Source organism: Drosophila hydei, unplaced genomic scaffold (assembly GCF_003285905.1).
Source record: "Drosophila hydei strain 15085-1641.00,03,60 unplaced genomic scaffold, DhydRS2 tig00000384-arrow-arrow-pilon, whole genome shotgun sequence".
NCBI lineage: Eukaryota > Metazoa > Arthropoda > Insecta > Diptera > Drosophilidae > Drosophila > Drosophila hydei.
In genome coordinates this window covers 59,173-81,714 of record NW_022045722.1, presented here as the reverse complement: position 1 = coordinate 81,714, position 22,542 = coordinate 59,173, and the positions used below count along the sequence as shown (strand labels likewise).

The following is a 22,542-nucleotide window of genomic DNA, read 5'->3' as shown; positions in this document are numbered from 1 at the left end:
GAATTGTTTGCGCAACGTGCACCAGCTCTACCAGCACCGCCACTTCATAATTAAAAAAAAAAAATAAAACAATAAAAAATAGTTCCAACTAAACTTAAATTTTAAGAATCCAAAATCCAACAAAAATCAAAATTGCATAAAATATACATAAAACTAAATACAAAATTTGGAGGCTCTAGCTGTTAAGACATCCGAGATATAATTTATTACCTGCATTTCAAACATGTTTTTATTCAATAACAATTAACTTGACCTGCGCGTGCTATACATCATATATATCATCATAAACATATATATCTCTTATAGATGCTGAGATCCTCGCGTTCAGACATACGGACAGACGCTCAAACAATAACAATATCAAACAATAACAATACAAAATACAATATAATCAGATTCGGTTTGTTACGTTCTTAGTGGGCGAGGACATCAAATTTTCGTCAATCTGTATAGAATCTTTACAGGAGCCCACATGCTGAATTGAACTTCTAGCTCAAAACTATTACAGATACGGTTTTACCTTATTTGCCACACCCCTAATGTTCAAATATCATCCAAGTCAATTCTATAGCAATTTAAAAAATAGCGTTTATGATATACCAGATATAGTATTTCCCGATTTGTCAAGTCCCTAGTGGGAATATCGTTAAAATCCTAACACTTTATAAGAGGAGGGAACCTACGAGTATATATTCCGTTTCTTAAATCTCGAGCTTCAATAGCGGATTACGTAGATACGGTTCAACCAATCTTCTTTTTTTACTTCGTGAATTAATTTCTTATAATTAATTTCATTTGGTTGAAATGTTGAATTTGCTAGTTCCTTAAAATTATTCTTTAATAAGTCGTTCTTGTCTTAAAAACAGTTTGGCCAATTACTTCTTTAACGAAACCTTGGGTTATATTAAAAATTTTCCTTTTTAAATTATATACGGTTAGACTCTAAGAAGACTCTCAAAAATTCACATGATATCAATAATACAATAGCAATACATTGAATACATTAAATAATGGTAACAGAATAAAATTACCTTTTTAGTAAAATAATTTCAAGGAAAAAATATATGCTACAGAAGATGAGAAAAATTATAAAAATAATAAATAAATAATATGTAAATTATATATATTAACTAGCTTATAAATATCTGAATTATGGTCAATGAGCTACAATTTAAATGGTCATCAATCTGACTGAATTTGGAAAATCAATTAGATAATTTATGTTACATATATTATTGTAATTGGTAATAAATCATTAAATGTGAATTAATATATTATGCACTAATTCGTTTCTTTTCTTTTTATATTTTCATAGATAAAATAAGTGATAGATATCTTTTATATGCATTAGACAGATATTGGCACAACGGTTGCCTAAAATGTCATTGCTGTGGAGCTATGTTAGCCGACGTCGGCTCTAGCTGTTTTACGAGACGAGGTCTAATTCTCTGTAAAAAGGACTATTCCAGGTATGATAGATGCGATCATGATTTAAAAAAAACGAATGTTTTTAAATTATTGTTAGACAGAAACCATTAATTAAATTAAGTGTTTATTTACATGAACATTTTACATTTATTATATATGTGAATATATATACATATATATATATTATATAACTAAATTCTATTATGAGTGTTAAAAGTTAAGAACTATTTTAAAAGAAAATATAACAAGGAAATCTAAAGTTAATTGTAATTCTCTTTTCTAGAAAAACAATAGATATTAAATATTTCCCTAAAATTACTTAAAATGAAACTCCCAAAACTCCCTTCACGAAGTAAAAATTTTGATTGACTGAATTATTTTGGGGTTCTGACTTTACTTCTTTAATATTTCTTCTGTAAATAGCATGAGTAGTGTGAAAAATCTGTACAAAAGTAGCACTTATGATTTCGCTAGTTTCAGCTCTCTTAAAATGTCGGTATACCATGAAAATAAACCACATTTGAGGAATGCAATTTTTCGTTTACATTTAAAGAAAAATATCCTTGGTTTAAATTACAGGTTACCTATAAATTCAGGTCATGTCAGTCCATCCGTCCGCATGAATTCAGCTATCCATATATCTAGTAATAACAAGATACTTTAAATTTGCAACATGTATTCTGATATACAGTAGCATACATTAATCAAGCTTCTCCGAATACTATGATTATTGTCTTACTATTATTATAGATATATTTTTATATTCTGAGCCCATTGAATATGGGTATTCAGGGTATAATGGGTTTGTTTAAATGCATATTACTATATGGAGTGTTTTAAAAACGCAGATTGGTGTCTTCTAGTTGAGCTTCGACTAGAGATTTCATACATATACGGTATAAGTTGACGATAAAAGCTGAAGAATTTGTATTTTGCTAAAAACATTGATGTGTGTACACATCACAAACGAAGCCTTGTAGATTTTACTCGAAGGACCAAAAAATGTGTGTACACATCACAAACGAAGCCTTGTGGATCCGGATCGAAGGACCAAAAAATGTGAATACAAATAACTGTGTGGTGTTCAGTTGTGTAATAATCTTTATTCGTCTGAGCAAGAGTTCTTATACCCTGGCTCATGCGTATTTCATCTCTTAACCTAAGTACATTATGTAATGAGTGGAGCTCCAAGCGGGAGACATACTATGCTCTCCCGTTGTGTAGCTTCATATATATAGCTTGTATATACTTATATGCATATGGCATAAACATTAGGCAAGCGGCATAGACCTTAGGCAAAGTGCGTACGCGGCATCTCCCGCGCTGCTGTGGTCTGACCATAAGTGGCTGATCATATTACATTTGTTTATCTTTGCGCTCGCCCTATGTTTATGCGTGGGGACAAATGTCACTATATACGTATTTATCTATTTATCATCTATATGCAGAATACTCTACATTGCTTCGGGTCTTATGAATATGTTATTAAATATACTACAGTATGTTCATGCCTGAACATTCTGCGGGGGGCCAAATGTGACAGCTAGCAGTTTCTGCCTCTGGTTTCTCTTCTTAATCCGTGGCCTGCGTCTCCGTCTGTATAGCAACCCAATTTTTCGATGCTTCCCAGAGTTCTCTGGGACGTCCAGGCACATCGTTGTTGATGCGCTGATTACCTTATTGGTTGATAATCCAGATATATTGCCAGAGACAATCCACCCAAGTTCGGTCTTTTGTCCCAGGGTTTCGTTGATTTTCTTTACTTTTCCCAACATTATTAAGGGAAGTAAATCAACGCCAATGACAACGTCAATTCGACTGGGCTCGTTAAAATGTGGGTCAGCTAGCTCGCAGCCCATCCAATCCTTATTGACATCCATGCCAATTTTCTTGGTCGGAAGAGCTCTCTTAAGTTTTGGCATAACAAGTGCCTGCGTTGTGGTGATGAATTTGCTTTTAAACCGGGGTTTGATTGTTAAGCAAACACTATTTTTAAGGATTTCTATATTATGCGAAATTCCTTGAACTTCCACGTTCCGTTTAGTTCGGCGCAGTTTTAACTGTTGTGCAGCTTCTTCAGATATTAGGGTATTTTCCAGACTTATTTTTAATCTGGATGAGCGCTGTCGCCAGCAACGTATCTTGTCCTTTATTTTCATTTAGACAGTTGCTGCTGACGGTCTCATTTTTATTTGCTTCCTCGTGAAGCAAATTGTTATGTGCTTTGGTGCATTGATTGCAAGTCCAATTCTTTTTGCAATCTTTAACGCTGTGGCTGCCTAGACATTTGTAGCAAAGCGAGTTTTTGAACACAAACTCCTTGCGTTTTTTAACCGGCTCAGCTCTAAATTCCTGACACCTAGTTATTTCATGTCCCGTTAATTGGCAAAAACGGCATCTCTCGTGGCTCGTTGTCTTTGCTTCCCTTGACGTACGGGCGGCGCTTTTTTGCACTGAGTCTATTGAGTTATACAGTTGCTCAATAAACTCTAGTACATCGTCCAAGGACTGAATTTCTCTGGCCTTTTTTACGTGTTGTTCGTAAATTTGTAGGATTTCCGTAGAGAATCGTCGCAACAGAATTTGAGCGATTAGAACGTCAGCTTCATTACCAAATTGACCCTTTTCTTTGATAATGAAAATGCATTCTGTTGCTTTGTCCAAGAACTTGAGGATACTGCCTTCATCATTGTTCTTCAGCAGTTCCATGTCCACTAGCTGGTTGACGGCGTTAGCAAATATTTTGCGCTTATTTTCGTAGCGCTTGCATATTAGTTCCCAAGCCGAGTTGTAGTTAGCAGACGAGCCAATTAATAAATGGCCTACGACCATTTTGGCTTCTCCCTTAAGGCAAGACTTCAGGTAATTCAGCTTCCTTGTGTCGCTGATATCTCTCCTGTTGTGAATCACCTCAGAGAATAACTCGAAGAACGTGGGCCACTCTTTGGGACTTCCATTGAAGTGAGGAAGATCCACTTTCGGTAGCTCTAGAACGTTTCTTTTATATTTTGCAAGTCACCTACACTTCTGTTTAGTTTTTTTGTGAGTATGCTGACATTGCATTCCAGCTCATCTATCTCATCGATGTCGAAGGCAAATTTTTCGTATTTTGCCTCTAAATCCGTGAGCGTTGACTGGACTTTGTTCCACAGGAAAATCAACTTGTCTTTATAGTCAAGGATTCCTTCCTGGCTGCTGAGCTCTAGATTGGCATACACTTCTTGCATGTGTTGCCTTACTTTTAGAGCTCGTTTGTCCACAAGGTCAACCAGCACATCCATTTGGCTCGAGCTTCTTTAGGAAAATATTATTTCCTACTGCCTGTGTTGTGCCTTGGATGTCTTTGGTTGTATGGATGCTGTTTCGTCGGTGTCTATGGCGTGGTCGGCAACTTCGACTTTCATCAGAGACTCCTCATAGTTCCTGATGTTTTCCATTGTGCCATCATATATTTTTTCCTTAAAATATTGATGATCGATGACACCGTTTTGACCAGTGTTAGATGATTGGCAGTAAACTCTGCTGCCAATCTATCAATTGCTGGTAACGCATCCTTGTTCGTGATGCTCTGCCGAATCTTGTCATAGATCTCTGATTGCTTTTTGAGCAACTCCAGAGTTTTTGCCGACAGCATTTTGATTGTGTTTTTTTTTCGTGTGAAAATTTGAACTTAATTTACCCTTTGGCTTGACCCGTTGGAGGTGTTTTTGTTTTGATCGCCTGGTTGATTAAACAATTTTTCACTTCACTTTCACACTTGTCACAAACGTAGCCTTGTAGATTTTACTCGAAGGACCAAAAAATGTGTGTACACATCACAAACGAAGCCTTGTAGATTTTACTCGAAGGACCAAAAAATGTGTGTACACATCACAAACGAAGCCTTGTGGATCCGGATCGAAGGACCAAAAAATGTGAATACAAATAACTGTGTGGTGTTCAGTTGTGTAATAATCTTTATTCGTCTGAGCAAGAGTTCTTATACCCTGGCTCATGCGTATTTCATCTCTTAACCTAAGTACATTATGTAATGAGTGGAGCTCCAAGCGGTAGACATACTATGCTCTCCCGTTGTGTAGCTTCATATATATAGCTTGTATATACTTATATGCATATTGCATAAACATTAGGCAAGCGGCATAGACCTTAGGCAAAGTGCGTACGCGGCATCTCCCGCGCTGCTGTGGTCTGACCATAAGTGGCTGATCATATTACATTTGTTTATCTTTGCGCTCGCCCTATGTTTATGCGTGGGGACAAATGTCACTATATGCGTATTTATCTATTTATCATCTATATGCAGAATACTCTACATTGCTTCGGGTCTTATGAATATGTTATTAAATATACTACAGTATGTTCATGCCTGAACATTCTGCGGGGGGCCAAATGTGACAGCTAGCAGTTTCTGCCTCTGGTTTCTCTTCTTAATCCGTGGCCTGCGTCTCCGTCTGTATAGCAACCCAATTTTTCGATGCTTCCCAGAGTTCTCTGGGACGTCCAGGCACATCGTTGTTGATGCGCTGATTACCTTATTGGTTGATAATCCAGATATATTGCCAGAGACAATCCACCCAAGTTCGGTCTTTTGTCCCAGGGTTTCGTTGATTTTCTTTACTTTTCCCAACATTATTAAGGGAAGTAAATCAACGCCAATGACAACGTCAATTCGACTGGGCTCGTTAAAATGTGGGTCAGCTAGCTCGCAGCCCATCCAATCCTTATTGACATCCATGCCAATTTTCTTGGTCGGAAGAGCTCTCTTAAGTTTTGGCATAACAAGTGCCTGCGTTGTGGTGATGAATTTGCTTTTAAACCGGGGTTTGATTGTTAAGCAAACACTATTTTTAAGGATTTCTATATTATGCGAAATTCCTTGAACTTCCACGTTCCGTTTAGTTCGGCGCAGTTTTAACTGTTGTGCAGCTTCTTCAGATATTAGGGTATTTTCCAGACTTATTTTTAATCTGGATGAGCGCTGTCGCCAGCAACGTATCTTGTCCTTTATTTTCATTTAGACAGTTGCTGCTGACGGTCTCATTTTTATTTGCTTCCTCGTGAAGCAAATTGTTATGTGCTTTGGTGCATTGATTGCAAGTCCAATTCTTTTTGCAATCTTTAACGCTGTGGCTGCCTAGACATTTGTAGCAAAGCGAGTTTTTGAACACAAACTCCTTGCGTTTTTTAACCGGCTCAGCTCTAAATTCCTGACACCTAGTTATTTCATGTCCCGTTAATTGGCAAAAACGGCATCTCTCGTGGCTCGTTGTCTTTGCTTCCCTTGACGTACGGGCGGCGCTTTTTTGCACTGAGTCTATTGAGTTATACAGTTGCTCAATAAACTCTAGTACATCGTCCAAGGACTGAATTTCTCTGGCCTTTTTTACGTGTTGTTCGTAAATTTGTAGGATTTCCGTAGAGAATCGTCGCAACAGAATTTGAGCGATTAGAACGTCAGCTTCATTACCAAATTGACCCTTTTCTTTGATAATGAAAATGCATTCTGTTGCTTTGTCCAAGAACTTGAGGATACTGCCTTCATCATTGTTCTTCAGCAGTTCCATGTCCACTAGCTGGTTGACGGCGTTAGCAAATATTTTGCGCTTATTTTCGTAGCGCTTGCATATTAGTTCCCAAGCCGAGTTGTAGTTAGCAGACGAGCCAATTAATAAATGGCCTACGACCATTTTGGCTTCTCCCTTAAGGCAAGACTTCAGGTAATTCAGCTTCCTTGTGTCGCTGATATCTCTCCTGTTGTGAATCACCTCAGAGAATAACTCGAAGAACGTGGGCCACTCTTTGGGACTTCCATTGAAGTGAGGAAGATCCACTTTCGGTAGCTCTAGAACGTTTCTTTTATATTTTGCAAGTCACCTACACTTCTGTTTAGTTTTTTTGTGAGTATGCTGACATTGCATTCCAGCTCATCTATCTCATCGATGTCGAAGGCAAATTTTTCGTATTTTGCCTCTAAATCCGTGAGCGTTGACTGGACTTTGTTCCACAGGAAAATCAACTTGTCTTTATAGTCAAGGATTCCTTCCTGGCTGCTGAGCTCTAGATTGGCATACACTTCTTGCATGTGTTGCCTTACTTTTAGAGCTCGTTTGTCCACAAGGTCAACCAGCACATCCATTTGGCTCGAGCTTCTTTAGGAAAATATTATTTCCTACTGCCTGTGTTGTGCCTTGGATGTCTTTGGTTGTATGGATGCTGTTTCGTCGGTGTCTATGGCGTGGTCGGCAACTTCGACTTTCATCAGAGACTCCTCATAGTTCCTGATGTTTTCCATTGTGCCATCATATATTTTTTCCTTAAAATATTGATGATCGATGACACCGTTTTGACCAGTGTTAGATGATTGGCAGTAAACTCTGCTGCCAATCTATCAATTGCTGGTAACGCATCCTTGTTCGTGATGCTCTGCCGAATCTTGTCATAGATCTCTGATTGCTTTTTGAGCAACTCCAGAGTTTTTGCCGACAGCATTTTGATTGTGTTTTTTTTTCGTGTGAAAATTTGAACTTAATTTACCCTTTGGCTTGACCCGTTGGAGGTGTTTTTGTTTTGATCGCCTGGTTGATTAAACAATTTTTCACTTCACTTTCACACTTGTCACAAACGTAGCCTTGTAGATTTTACTCGAAGGACCAAAAAATGTGTGTACACATCACAAACGAAGCCTTGTAGATTTTACTCGAAGGACCAAAAAATGTGTGTACACATCACAAACGAAGCCTTGTGGATCCGGATCGAAGGACCAAAAAATGTGAATACAAATAACTGTGTGGTGTTCAGTTGTGTAATAATCTTTATTCGTCTGAGCAAGAGTTCTTATACCCTGGCTCATGCGTATTTCATCTCTTAACCTAAGTACATTATGTAATGAGTGGAGCTCCAAGCGGGAGACATACTATGCTCTCCCGTTGTGTAGCTTCATATATATAGCTTGTATATACTTATATGCATATTGCATAAACATTAGGCAAGCGGCATAGACCTTAGGCAAAGTGCGTACGCGGCATCTCCCGCGCTGCTGTGGTCTGACCATAAGTGGCTGATCATATTACATTTGTTTATCTTTGCGCTCGCCCTATGTTTATGCGTGGGGACAAATGTCACTATATGCGTATTTATCTATTTATCATCTATATGCAGAATACTCTACATTGCTTCGGGTCTTATGAATATGTTATTAAATATACTACAGTATGTTCATGCCTGAACATTCTGCGGGGGGCCAAATGTGACAGCTAGCAGTTTCTGCCTCTGGTTTCTCTTCTTAATCCGTGGCCTGCGTCTCCGTCTGTATAGCAACCCAATTTTTCGATGCTTCCCAGAGTTCTCTGGGACGTCCAGGCACATCGTTGTTGATGCGCTGTTTACCTTATTGGTTGATAATCCAGATATATTGCCAGAGACAATCCACCCAAGTTCGGTCTTTTGTCCCAGGGTTTCGTTGATTTTCTTTACTTTTCCCAACATTATTAAGGGAAGTAAATCAACGCCAATGACAACGTCAATTCGACTGGGCTCGTTAAAATGTGGGTCAGCTAGCTCGCAGCCCATCCAATCCTTATTGACATCCATGCCAATTTTCTTGGTCGGAAGAGCTCTCTTAAGTTTTGGCATAACAAGTGCCTGCGTTGTGGTGATGAATTTGCTTTTAAACCGGGGTTTGATTGTTAAGCAAACACTATTTTTAAGGATTTCTATATTATGCGAAATTCCTTGAACTTCCACGTTCCGTTTAGTTCGGCGCAGTTTTAACTGTTGTGCAGCTTCTTCAGATATTAGGGTATTTTCCAGACTTATTTTTAATCTGGATGAGCGCTGTCGCCAGCAACGTATCTTGTCCTTTATTTTCATTTAGACAGTTGCTGCTGACGGTCTCATTTTTATTTGCTTCCTCGTGAAGCAAATTGTTATGTTCTTTGGTGCATTGATTGCAAGTCCAATTCTTTTTGCAATCTTTAACGCTGTGGCTGCCTAGACATTTGTAGCAAAGCGAGTTTTTGAACACAAACTCCTTGCGTTTTTTAACCGGCTCAGCTCTAAATTCCTGACACCTAGTTATTTCATGTCCCGTTAATTGGCAAAAACGGCATCTCTCGTGGCTCGTTGTCTTTGCTTCCCTTGACGTACGGGCGGCGCTTTTTTGCACTGAGTCTATTGAGTTATACAGTTGCTCAATAAACTCTAGTACATCGTCCAAGGACTGAATTTCTCTGGCCTTTTTTACGTGTTGTTCGTAAATTTGTAGGATTTCCGTAGAGAATCGTCGCAACAGAATTTGAGCGATTAGAACGTCAGCTTCATTACCAAATTGACCCTTTTCTTTGATAATGAAAATGCATTCTGTTGCTTTGTCCAAGAACTTGAGGATACTGCCTTCATCATTGTTCTTCAGCAGTTCCATGTCCACTAGCTGGTTGACGGCGTTAGCAAATATTTTGCGCTTATTTTCGTAGCGCTTGCATATTAGTTCCCAAGCCGAGTTGTAGTTAGCAGACGAGCCAATTAATAAATGGCCTACGACCATTTTGGTTTCTCCCTTAAGGCAAGACTTCAGGTAATTCAGCTTCCTTGTGTCGCTGATATCTCTCCTGTTGTGAATCACCTCAGAGAATAACTCGAAGAACGTGGGCCACTCTTTGGGACTTCCATTGAAGTGAGGAAGATCCACTTTCGGTAGCTCTAGAACGTTTCTTTTATATTTTGCAAGTCACCTACACTTCTGTTTAGTTTTTTTGTGAGTATGCTGACATTGCATTCCAGCTCATCTATCTCATCGATGTCGAAGGCAAATTTTTCGTATTTTGCCTCTAAATCCGTGAGCGTTGACTGGACTTTGTTCCACAGGAAAATCAACTTGTCTTTATAGTCAAGGATTCCTTCCTGGCTGCTGAGCTCTAGATTGGCATACACTTCTTGCATGTGTTGCCTTACTTTTAGAGCTCGTTTGTCCACAAGGTCAACCAGCACATCCATTTGGCTCGAGCTTCTTTAGGAAAATATTATTTCCTACTGCCTGTGTTGTGCCTTGGATGTCTTTGGTTGTATGGATGCTGTTTCGTCGGTGTCTATGGCGTGGTCGGCAACTTCGACTTTCATCAGAGACTCCTCATAGTTCCTGATGTTTTCCATTGTGCCATCATATATTTTTTCCTTAAAATATTGATGATCGATGACACCGTTTTGACCAGTGTTAGATGATTGGCAGTAAACTCTGCTGCCAATCTATCAATTGCTGGTAACGCATCCTTGTTCGTGATGCTCTGCCGAATCTTGTCATAGATCTCTGATTGCTTTTTGAGCAACTCCAGAGTTTTTGCCGACAGCATTTTGATTGTGTTTTTTTTTCGTGTGAAAATTTGAACTTAATTTACCCTTTGGCTTGACCCGTTGGAGGTGTTTTTGTTTTGATCGCCTGGTTGATTAAACAATTTTTCACTTCACTTTCACACTTGTCACAAACGTAGCCTTGTAGATTTTACTCGAAGGACCAAAAAATGTGTGTACACATCACAAACGAAGCCTTGTAGATTTTACTCGAAGGACCAAAAAATGTGTGTACACATCACAAACGAAGCCTTGTGGATCCGGATCGAAGGACCAAAAAATGTGAATACAAATAACTGTGTGGTGTTCAGTTGTGTAATAATCTTTATTCGTCTGAGCAAGAGTTCTTATACCCTGGCTCATGCGTATTTCATCTCTTAACCTAAGTACATTATGTAATGAGTGGAGCTCCAAGCGGGAGACATACTATGCTCTCCCGTTGTGTAGCTTCATATATATAGCTTGTATATACTTATATGCATATTGCATAAACATTAGGCAAGCGGCATAGACCTTAGGCAAAGTGCGTACGCGGCATCTCCCGCGCTGCTGTGGTCTGACCATAAGTGGCTGATCATATTACATTTGTTTATCTTTGCGCTCGCCCTATGTTTATGCGTGGGGACAAATGTCACTATATGCGTATTTATCTATTTATCATCTATATGCAGAATACTCTACATTGCTTCGGGTCTTATGAATATGTTATTAAATATACTACAGTATGTTCATGCCTGAACATTCTGCGGGGGGCCAAATGTGACAGCTAGCAGTTTCTGCCTCTGGTTTCTCTTCTTAATCCGTGGCCTGCGTCTCCGTCTGTATAGCAACCCAATTTTTCGATGCTTCCCAGAGTTCTCTGGGACGTCCAGGCACATCGTTGTTGATGCGCTGTTTACCTTATTGGTTGATAATCCAGATATATTGCCAGAGACAATCCACCCAAGTTCGGTCTTTTGTCCCAGGGTTTCGTTGATTTTCTTTACTTTTCCCAACATTATTAAGGGAAGTAAATCAACGCCAATGACAACGTCAATTCGACTGGGCTCGTTAAAATGTGGGTCAGCTAGCTCGCAGCCCATCCAATCCTTATTGACATCCATGCCAATTTTCTTGGTCGGAAGAGCTCTCTTAAGTTTTGGCATAACAAGTGCCTGCGTTGTGGTGATGAATTTGCTTTTAAACCGGGGTTTGATTGTTAAGCAAACACTATTTTTAAGGATTTCTATATTATGCGAAATTCCTTGAACTTCCACGTTCCGTTTAGTTCGGCGCAGTTTTAACTGTTGTGCAGCTTCTTCAGATATTAGGGTATTTTCCAGACTTATTTTTAATCTGGATGAGCGCTGTCGCCAGCAACGTATCTTGTCCTTTATTTTCATTTAGACAGTTGCTGCTGACGGTCTCATTTTTATTTGCTTCCTCGTGAAGCAAATTGTTATGTTCTTTGGTGCATTGATTGCAAGTCCAATTCTTTTTGCAATCTTTAACGCTGTGGCTGCCTAGACATTTGTAGCAAAGCGAGTTTTTGAACACAAACTCCTTGCGTTTTTTAACCGGCTCAGCTCTAAATTCCTGACACCTAGTTATTTCATGTCCCGTTAATTGGCAAAAACGGCATCTCTCGTGGCTCGTTGTCTTTGCTTCCCTTGACGTACGGGCGGCGCTTTTTTGCACTGAGTCTATTGAGTTATACAGTTGCTCAATAAACTCTAGTACATCGTCCAAGGACTGAATTTCTCTGGCCTTTTTTACGTGTTGTTCGTAAATTTGTAGGATTTCCGTAGAGAATCGTCGCAACAGAATTTGAGCGATTAGAACGTCAGCTTCATTACCAAATTGACCCTTTTCTTTGATAATGAAAATGCATTCTGTTGCTTTGTCCAAGAACTTGAGGATACTGCCTTCATCATTGTTCTTCAGCAGTTCCATGTCCACTAGCTGGTTGACGGCGTTAGCAAATATTTTGCGCTTATTTTCGTAGCGCTTGCATATTAGTTCCCAAGCCGAGTTGTAGTTAGCAGACGAGCCAATTAATAAATGGCCTACGACCATTTTGGCTTCTCCCTTAAGGCAAGACTTCAGGTAATTCAGCTTCCTTGTGTCGCTGATATCTCTCCTGTTGTGAATCACCTCAGAGAATAACTCGAAGAACGTGGGCCACTCTTTGGGACTTCCATTGAAGTGAGGAAGATCCACTTTCGGTAGCTCTGGAACGTTTCTTTTATATTTTGCAAGTCACCTACACTTCTGTTTAGTTTTTTTGTGAGTATGCTGACATTGCATTCCAGCTCATCTATCTCATCGATGTCGAAGGCAAATTTTTCGTATTTTGCCTCTAAATCCGTGAGCGTTGACTGGACTTTGTTCCACAGGAAAATCAACTTGTCTTTATAGTCAAGGATTCCTTCCTGGCTGCTGAGCTCTAGATTGGCATACACTTCTTGCATGTGTTGCCTTACTTTTAGAGCTCGTTTGTCCACAAGGTCAACCAGCACATCCATTTGGCTCGAGCTTCTTTAGGAAAATATTATTTCCTACTGCCTGTGTTGTGCCTTGGATGTCTTTGGTTGTATGGATGCTGTTTCGTCGGTGTCTATGGCGTGGTCGGCAACTTCGACTTTCATCAGAGACTCCTCATAGTTCCTGATGTTTTCCATTGTGCCATCATATATTTTTTCCTTAAAATATTGATGATCGATGACACCGTTTTGACCAGTGTTAGATGATTGGCAGTAAACTCTGCTGCCAATCTATCAATTGCTGGTAACGCATCCTTGTTCGTGATGCTCTGCCGAATCTTGTCATAGATCTCTGATTGCTTTTTGAGCAACTCCAGAGTTTTTGCCGACAGCATTTTGATTGTGTTTTTTTTTCGTGTGAAAATTTGAACTTAATTTACCCTTTGGCTTGACCCGTTGGAGGTGTTTTTGTTTTGATCGCCTGGTTGATTAAACAATTTTTCACTTCACTTTCACACTTGTCACAAACGTAGCCTTGTAGATTTTACTCGAAGGACCAAAAAATGTGTGTACACATCACAAACGAAGCCTTGTAGATTTTACTCGAAGGACCAAAAAATGTGTGTACACATCACAAACGAAGCCTTGTGGATCCGGATCGAAGGACCAAAAAATGTGAATACAAATAACTGTGTGGTGTTCAGTTGTGTAATAATCTTTATTCGTCTGAGCAAGAGTTCTTATACCCTGGCTCATGCGTATTTCATCTCTTAACCTAAGTACATTATGTAATGAGTGGAGCTCCAAGCGGGAGACATACTATGCTCTCCCGTTGTGTAGCTTCATATATATAGCTTGTATATACTTATATGCATATGGCATAAACATTAGGCAAGCGGCATAGACCTTAGGCAAAGTGCGTACGCGGCATCTCCCGCGCTGCTGTGGTCTGACCATAAGTGGCTGATCATATTACATTTGTTTATCTTTGCGCTCGCCCTATGTTTATGCGTGGGAACATCTATATGCAGAATACTCTACATTGCTTCGGGTCTTATGAATATGTTATTAAATATACTACAGTATGTTCATGCCTGAACATTCTGCGGGGGGCCAAATGTGACAGCTAGCAGTTTCTGCCTCTGGTTTCTCTTCTTAATCAGTGGCCTGCGTCTCCGTCTGTATAGCAACCCAATTTTTCGATGCTTCCCAGAGTTCTCTGGGACGTCCAGGCACATCGTTGTTGATGCGCTGTTTACCTTATTGGTTGATAATCCAGATATATTGCCAGAGACAATCCACCCAAGTTCGGTCTTTTGTCCCAGGGTTTCGTTGATTTTCTTTACTTTTCCCAACATTATTAAGGGAAGTAAATCAACGCCAATGACAACGTCAATTCGACTGGGCTCGTTAAAATGTGGGTCAGCTAGCTCGCAGCCCATCCAATCCTTATTGACATCCATGCCAATTTTCTTGGTCGGAAGAGCTCTCTTAAGTTTTGGCATAACAAGTGCCTGCGTTGTGGTGATGAATTTGCTTTTAAACCGGGGTTTGATTGTTAAGCAAACACTATTTTTAAGGATTTCTATATTATGCGAAATTCCTTGAACTTCCACGTTCCGTTTAGTTCGGCGCAGTTTTAACTGTTGTGCAGCTTCTTCAGATATTAGGGTATTTTCCAGACTTATTTTTAATCTGGATGAGCGCTGTCGCCAGCAACGTATCTTGTCCTTTATTTTCATTTAGACAGTTGCTGCTGACGGTCTCATTTTTATTTGCTTCCTCGTGAAGCAAATTGTTATGTTCTTTGGTGCATTGATTGCAAGTCCAATTCTTTTTGCAATCTTTAACGCTGTGGCTGCCTAGACATTTGTAGCAAAGCGAGTTTTTGAACACAAACTCCTTGCGTTTTTTAACCGGCTCAGCTCTAAATTCCTGACACCTAGTTATTTCATGTCCCGTTAATTGGCAAAAACGGTATCTCTCGTGGCTCGTTGTCTTTGCTTCCCTTGACGTACGGGCGGCGCTTTTTTGCACTGAGTCTATTGAGTTATACAGTTGCTCAATAAACTCTAGTACATCGTCCAAGGACTGAATTTCTCTGGCCTTTTTTACGTGTTGTTCGTAAATTTGTAGGATCTCCGTAGAGAATCGTCGCAACAGAATTTGAGCGATTAGAACGTCAGCTTCATTACCAAATTGACCCTTTTCTTTGATAATGAAAATGCATTCTGTTGCTTTGTCCAAGAACTTGAGGATACATCCTTCATCATTGTTCTTCAGCAGTTCCATGTCCACTAGCTGGTTGACGGCGTTAGCAAATATTTTGCGCTTATTTTCGCAGCGCTTGCATATTAGTTCCCAAGCCGAGTTGTAGTTAGCAGACGAGCCAATTAATAAATGGCCTACGACCATTTTGGCTTCTCCCTTAAGGCAAGACTTCAGGTAATTCAGCTTCCTTGTGTCGCTGATATCTCTCCTGTTGTGAATCACCTCAGAGAATAACTCGAAGAACGTGGGCCACTCTTTGGGACTTCCATTGAAGTGAGGAAGATCCACTTTCGGTAGCTCTGGAACGTTTCTTTTATATTTTGCAAGTCACCTACACTTCTGTTTAGTTTTTTTGTGAGTATGCTGACATTGCATTCCAGCTCATCTATCTCATCGATGTCGAAGGCAAATTTTTCGTATTTTGCCTCTAAATCCGTGAGCGTTGACTGGACTTTGTTCCACAGGAAAATCAACTTGTCTTTATAGTCAAGGATTCCTTCCTGGCTGCTGAGCTCTAGATTGGCATACACTTCTTGCATGTGTTGCCTTACTTTTAGAGCTCGTTTGTCCACAAGGTCAACCAGCACATCCATTTGGCTCGAGCTTCTTTAGGAAAATATTATTTCCTGCTGCCTGTGTTGTGCCTTGGATGTCTTTGGTTGTATGGATGCTGTTTCGTCGGTGTCTATGGCGTGGTCGGCAACTTCGACTTTCATCAGAGACTCCTCATAGTTCCTGATGTTTTCCATTGTGCCATCATATATTTTTTCCTTAAAATATTGATGATCGATGACACCGATTTTGACCAGTGTTAGATGATTGGCAGTAAACTCTGCTGCCAATCTATCAATTGCTGGTAACGCATCCTTGTTCGTGATGCTCTGCCGAATCTTGTCATAGATCTCTGATTGCTTTTTGAGCAACTCCAGAGTTTTTGCCGACAGCATTTTGATTGTGTTTTTTTTTCGTGTGAAAATTTGAACTTAATTTACCCTTTGGCTTGACCCGTTGGAGGTGTTTTTGTTTTGATCGCCTGGTTGATTAAACAATTTTTCACTTCACTTTCACACTTGTCACAAACGTAGCCTTGTAGATTTTACTCGAATGACCAAAAAATGTGTGTACACATCACAAACGAAGCCTTGTAGATTTTACTCGAAGGACCAAAAAATGTGTGTACACATCACAAACGAAGCCTTGTGGATCCGGATCGAAGGACCAAAAAATGTGAATACAAATAACTGTGTGGTGTTCAGTTGTGTAATAATCTTTATTCGTCTGAGCAAGAGTTCTTATACCCTGGCTCATGCGTATTTCATCTCTTAACCTAAGTACATTATGTAATGAGTGGAGCTCCAAGCGGGAGACATACTATGCTCTCCCGTTGTGTAGCTTCATATATATAGCTTGTATATACTTATATGCATATGGCATAAACATTAGGCAAGCGGCATAGACCTTAGGCAAAGTGCGTACGCGGCATCTCCCGCGCTGCTGTGGTCTGACCATAAGTGGCTGATCATATTACATTTGTTTATCTTTGCGCTCGCCCTATGTTTATGCGTGGGGACAAATGTCACTATATGCGTATTTATCTATTTATCATCTATATGCAGAATACTCTACATTGCTTCGGGTCTTATGAATATGTTATTAAATATACTACAGTATGTTCATGCCTGAACATTCTGCGGGGGGCCAAATGTGACAGCTAGCAGTTTCTGCCTCTGGTTTCTCTTCTTAATCCGTGGCCTGCGTCTCCGTCTGTATAGCAACCCAATTTTTCGATGCTTCCCAGAGTTCTCTGGGACGTCCAGGCACATCGTTGTTGATGCGCTGATTACCTTATTGGTTGATAATCCAGATATATTGCCAGAGACAATCCACCCAAGTTCGGTCTTTTGTCCCAGGGTTTCGTTGATTTTCTTTACTTTTCCCAACATTATTAAGGGAAGTAAATCAACGCCAATGACAACGTCAATTCGACTGGGCTCGTTAAAATGTGGGTCAGCTAGCTCGCAGCCCATCCAATCCTTATTGACATCCATGCCAATTTTCTTGGTCGGAAGAGCTCTCTTAAGTTTTGGCATAACAAGTGCCTGCGTTGTGGTGATGAATTTGCTTTTAAACCGGGGTTTGATTGTTAAGCAAACACTATTTTTAAGGACTTCTATATTATGCGAAATTCCTTGAACTTCCACGTTCCGGTTAGTTCGGCGCAGTTTTAACTGTTGTGCAGCTTCTTCAGATATTAGGGTATTTTCCAGACTTATTTTTAATCTGGATGAGCGCTGTCGCCAGCAACGTATCTTGTCCTTTCATTTAGACAGTTGCTGCTGACGGTCTCATTTTTATTTGCTTCCTCGTGAAGCAAATTGTTGTGTGCTTTGGTGCATTGATTGCAAGTCCAATTCTTTTTGCAATCTTTAACGCTGTGGCTGCCTAGACATTTGTAGCAAAGCGAGTTTTTGAACACAAACTCCTTGCGTTTTTTAACCGGCTCAGCTCTAAATTCCTGACACCTAGTGTCCCGTTAATTGGCAAAAACGGCATCTCTCGTGGCTCGTTGTCTTTGCTTCCCTTGACGTACGGGCGGCGCTTTTTTGCACTGAGTCTATTGAGTTATACAGTTGCTCAATAAACTCTAGTACATCGTCCAAGGACTGAATTTCTCTGGCCTTTTTTACGTGTTGTTCGTAAATTTGTAGGATTTCCGTAGAGAATCGTCGCAACAGAATTTGAGCTATTGGAACGTCAGCTTCATTACCAAATTGACCCTTTTCTTTGATAATGAAAATGCATTCTGTTGCTTTGTCCAAGAACTTGAGGATACTGCCTTCATCATTGTTCTTCAGCAGTTCCATGTCCACTAGCTGGTTGACGGCGTTAGCAAATATTTTGCGCTTATTTTCGTAGCGCTTGCATATTAGTTCCCAAGCCGAGTTGTAGTTAGCAGACGAGCCAATTAATAAATGGCCTACGACCATTTTGGCTTCTCCCTTAAGGCAAGACTTCAGGTAATTCAGCTTCCTTGTGTCGCTGATATCTCTCCTGTTGTGAATCACCTCAGAGAATAACTCGAAGAACGTGGGCCACTCTTTGGGACTTCCATTGAAGTGAGGAAGATCCACTTTCGGTAGCTCTGGAACGTTTCTTTTATATTTTGCAAGTCACCTACACTTCTGTTTAGTTTTTTTGTGAGTATGCTGACATTGCATTCCAGCTCATCTATCTCATCGATGTCGAAGGCAAATTTTTCGTATTTTGCCTCTAAATCCGTGAGCGTTGACTGGACTTTGTTCCACAGGAAAATCAACTTGTCTTTATAGTCAAGGATTCCTTCCTGGCTGCTGAGCTCTAGATTGGCATACACTTCTTGCATGTGTTGCCTTACTTTTAGAGCTCGTTTGTCCACAAGGTCAACCAGCACATCCATTTGGCTCGAGCTTCTTTGGGAAAATATTATTTCCTGCTGCCTGTGTTGTGCCTTGGATGTCTTTGGTTGTATGGATGCTGTTTCGTCGGTGTCTATGGCGTGGTCGGCAACTTCGACTTTCATCAGAGACTCCTCATAGTTCCTGATGTTTTCCATTGTGCCATCATATATTTTTTCCTTAAAATATTGATGATCGATGACACCGATTTTGACCAGTGTTAGATGATTGGCAGTAAACTCTGCTGCCAATCTATCAATTGCTGGTAACGCATCCTTGTTCGTGATGCTCTGCCGGATCTTGTCATAGATCTCTGATTGCTTTTTGAGCAACTCCAGAGTTTTTGCCGACAGCATTTTGATTGTTTTTTTTTTCGTGTGAAAATTTGAACTTAATTTACCCTTTGGCTTGACCCGTTGGAGGTGTTTTTGTTTTGATCGCCTGGTTGATTGTGCTGTGCGTCTACTCACAGCTTGAATTGGTAAGCCAAAAAAGTATTTAAACAATTTTTCACTTCACTTTCACACTTGTCACAAACGTGGCCTTGTAGATTTTACTCGAAGGACCATAAAATGTGTGTACACATCACAAACGAAGCCATGTAGATTTTACTCGAAGGACCAAAAAATGTGTGTACACATCTCAAACGAAGCCTTGTGGATCCGGCTCGAAGGTGTTCAGTTGTGTAATAATCTTTATTCGTCTGAGCAAGAGTTCTTATACCCTGGCTCATGCGTATTTCATCTCTTAACCTAAGTACATTATGTAATGAGTGGAGCTCCAAGCGGGAGACATACTATGCTCTCCCGTTGTGTAGCTTCATATATATAGCTTGTATATACTTATATGCATATGGCATAAACATTAGGCAAGCGGCATAGACCTTAGGCAAAGTGCGTACGCGGCATCTCCCGCGCTGCTGTGGTCTGACCATAAGTGGCTGATCATATTACATTTGTTTATCTTTGCGCTCGCCCTATGTTTATGCGTAGGGACAAATGTCACTATATGCGTATCTAGTATACACTATCATCATATCATATGTTAGGCATATGACGTATCTATATGCAGAATACTCTACGTTGCTTCGGGTCTTATGAATATGTTATTAAATATACTACAGTATGTTCATGCCTGAACAATAGATGATGAATTTTAGCGATTATCGCTATTCCTTAAAAAATTTGCCTAAAAGTTAAAAAAAAAAGCAACTAGTTCAGATGGTTGAGACTTTCGCATTGAAATAGAAATCGCTCTATTTACTCTTAAATGCTATACTCTCTACTAAATGTATTTTATAGATTAATTAATTAATTAATGTATAAAGAAAATATTTGGTTAAAATATAATTTAAGAAGGGAACTTCGTTAGGAAGGAAAGATTGTCAAGTCAGGCTAAAGCTAATTACGCAAACTATAATTCAGATTCTTTTCCACTCATACACAATAATTTATTATTTTAATTTATGGAGTGCTAAGTTTAAAAAGGGTCGCAACTTAAATTGTGACATTTTTAAAAAAAAAGTTTTTAAAGTAAGGATTGTGAAAATAATTTACGGTTTGCTACGATTTTGATCTTTGGACGGAAACTTCCTTTGTATATTTCGAAAGAGAAAAGACGTTCTTGCTTTAGAATATCAATTTTAGTTGTCTTATTAAATTATTTGGCAAACTAGTTAATTAAAATTATTTTTTTTTCTAACAACATAAAAAGCAAACAAAACAAATATATTTATGAGAAGTCCCGGAAAACAGATGGTTTATTGTTTCTTAAATGTATTTTATACCCTAATCCCATTGATAATGGTATAATGGGTATAATGGTAATGTTTGTAACAGGCAGAAGGAGGCATGTCAGACCCTATAAATATATTCTTGATCAGGATGACACGCCGAGTCGATGGCGCCCTGTCCACATGGACGTCCGTATGTGAGACCGCGTGGATTCAGCATCTATAAGAACTACCTGTAGGTCCGTGTATAGCACGCGCATAAGTTTGCTTCAAATATCGATAACTATTCCCGTTTTGTTGTTATCGATTAAAAATATGATCAAAATGCAATTATTGAAATATATCTCGTCTGGCTTAAAAGCTAGAGCCTCCAAATTTTGTATTTAGCTGTATGTATATATTCATCAATTTTGTTTTATTTTGGATATCGGCTCCAGATTTCCTCAAATCCCTCAAATTTGAGATTAGTTGGGAATATGGACAATTAGTGAAGGTGCTTGCATTTTTACTAATCCAATAAAATATGTATATCATACAAGCATATTTATTAAACAAAACGTTTGGTCAAGCAGCGCCAAGTGTACACATTTTTGCTATACATGTGCATACATACATTTAAATACGTGTAATCTTTTCTATTTGCTCGCTCAGGTATTGAAGTGGTGGTGTTGGTAGAGGCGGCGCTCGTAAGCGACGATCTCTGGATTAGATTCGAGCCTGGCGGCAAAGGCTGATTTTTTTGTTTGTTTATTTTTTTAATTATCTAGTGTTAGTGTTGGTAGAGTTGATGCGGTTTGCGTATACAATGTGGGTTCAAATCTTGCAGTTGTAATGTCTTTGTATACATTATTTTTAATACTCGAGATGAACTATGGAAAATATTAAAAAACGCAGATAGGACTGAGATCATGGTATCTCCTAGTCGGGCTTTCCGAAGAGAGCATCCTTAATTGTTCATAATATATATAAAATAGTCTAATTCACAAAAAGCGCAATCGTTTTAAGGCTAGTAGAAGTACTTACTTACGTTGATAACATAATTGTTTTGCAGTTTTTTAATTCCATATTCTCTATGTTATCTATACAAAATAGCATAATTTTATTTTTAACTTTTTAAAACAAAAACAAGACTTTTGTTTGTAAATCTTTAAATACTACATCTGATTTGTCAAAAACTCTATTAAAGTGCTAGAGATTTGATTTGGAAGATATACCCGCGTTGACAAACCAAGATCAAAAATATATATCGAGCAAAAAACTATTTTTATTACATATATCCATTGCAACAGACAGACTGTGAAAGGCTTGTTTATCTCTTGATTTAAAAAAAAAACTAAAATTAAGTTAACATAGACAACGGGATACGCATATAGAGTATCCGCAATGAATAGTAAGTAGCTTAGTTTAAGATTAAATTAATAAATGATTAAAAACATTAAAAAAACCCTTTTCTTTATGTCATTCCATTTTACAGTATGTTCGGTAGTTCTGGTGTTTGTTCTGGATGTGGGGAAACTATACCCCCAAGTGAAATGGTAGCAAAAGCTCTTACTGGAATTAATAATATCGATTTACAAAATCAACAAAAACAAATTATAAACTGTGTATTTCATCTTAGATGCTTTAGTTGTGCAAAGTGCGGATCTAATTTACGTCCTGGTGATAGGTAAGCGCGCGTTACAAACAAAACTTTTATTTGGCCTTAAATAGAAAGAACAATAAACGGTAAACTACATCAGTAAATTAGTCTTTCGCAATTTTGGCATGCTTATATTATTATATTAATTCCTTAAATACATCAGAAAATTAAAAGACGAATGATAAGTTACTCTGCTATTTCTGTTTATTCGTCTGTGCACGAAGAAATATATAT

At 39.0% G+C, this 22,542-nt stretch overlaps 1 protein-coding gene across 2 annotated transcripts in view; it reads left to right on the top strand.

The window, feature by feature from the left end:
* Nucleotides 1-22,542, top strand: part of LOC111599643 (LIM domain transcription factor LMO4) — a 31,487-nt gene that overhangs the window by 7,836 nt on the left and 1,109 nt on the right. For both annotated transcript variants that reach the window (XM_030224203.1, XM_030224204.1), the window contains exons 3-4: nucleotides 1,316-1,469; nucleotides 22,144-22,335. In XM_030224203.1, the coding sequence (XP_030080063.1) occupies nucleotides 1,316-1,469; nucleotides 22,144-22,335 (346 nt within the window). The remainder of the gene's footprint in view (nucleotides 1-1,315; nucleotides 1,470-22,143; nucleotides 22,336-22,542) is intronic.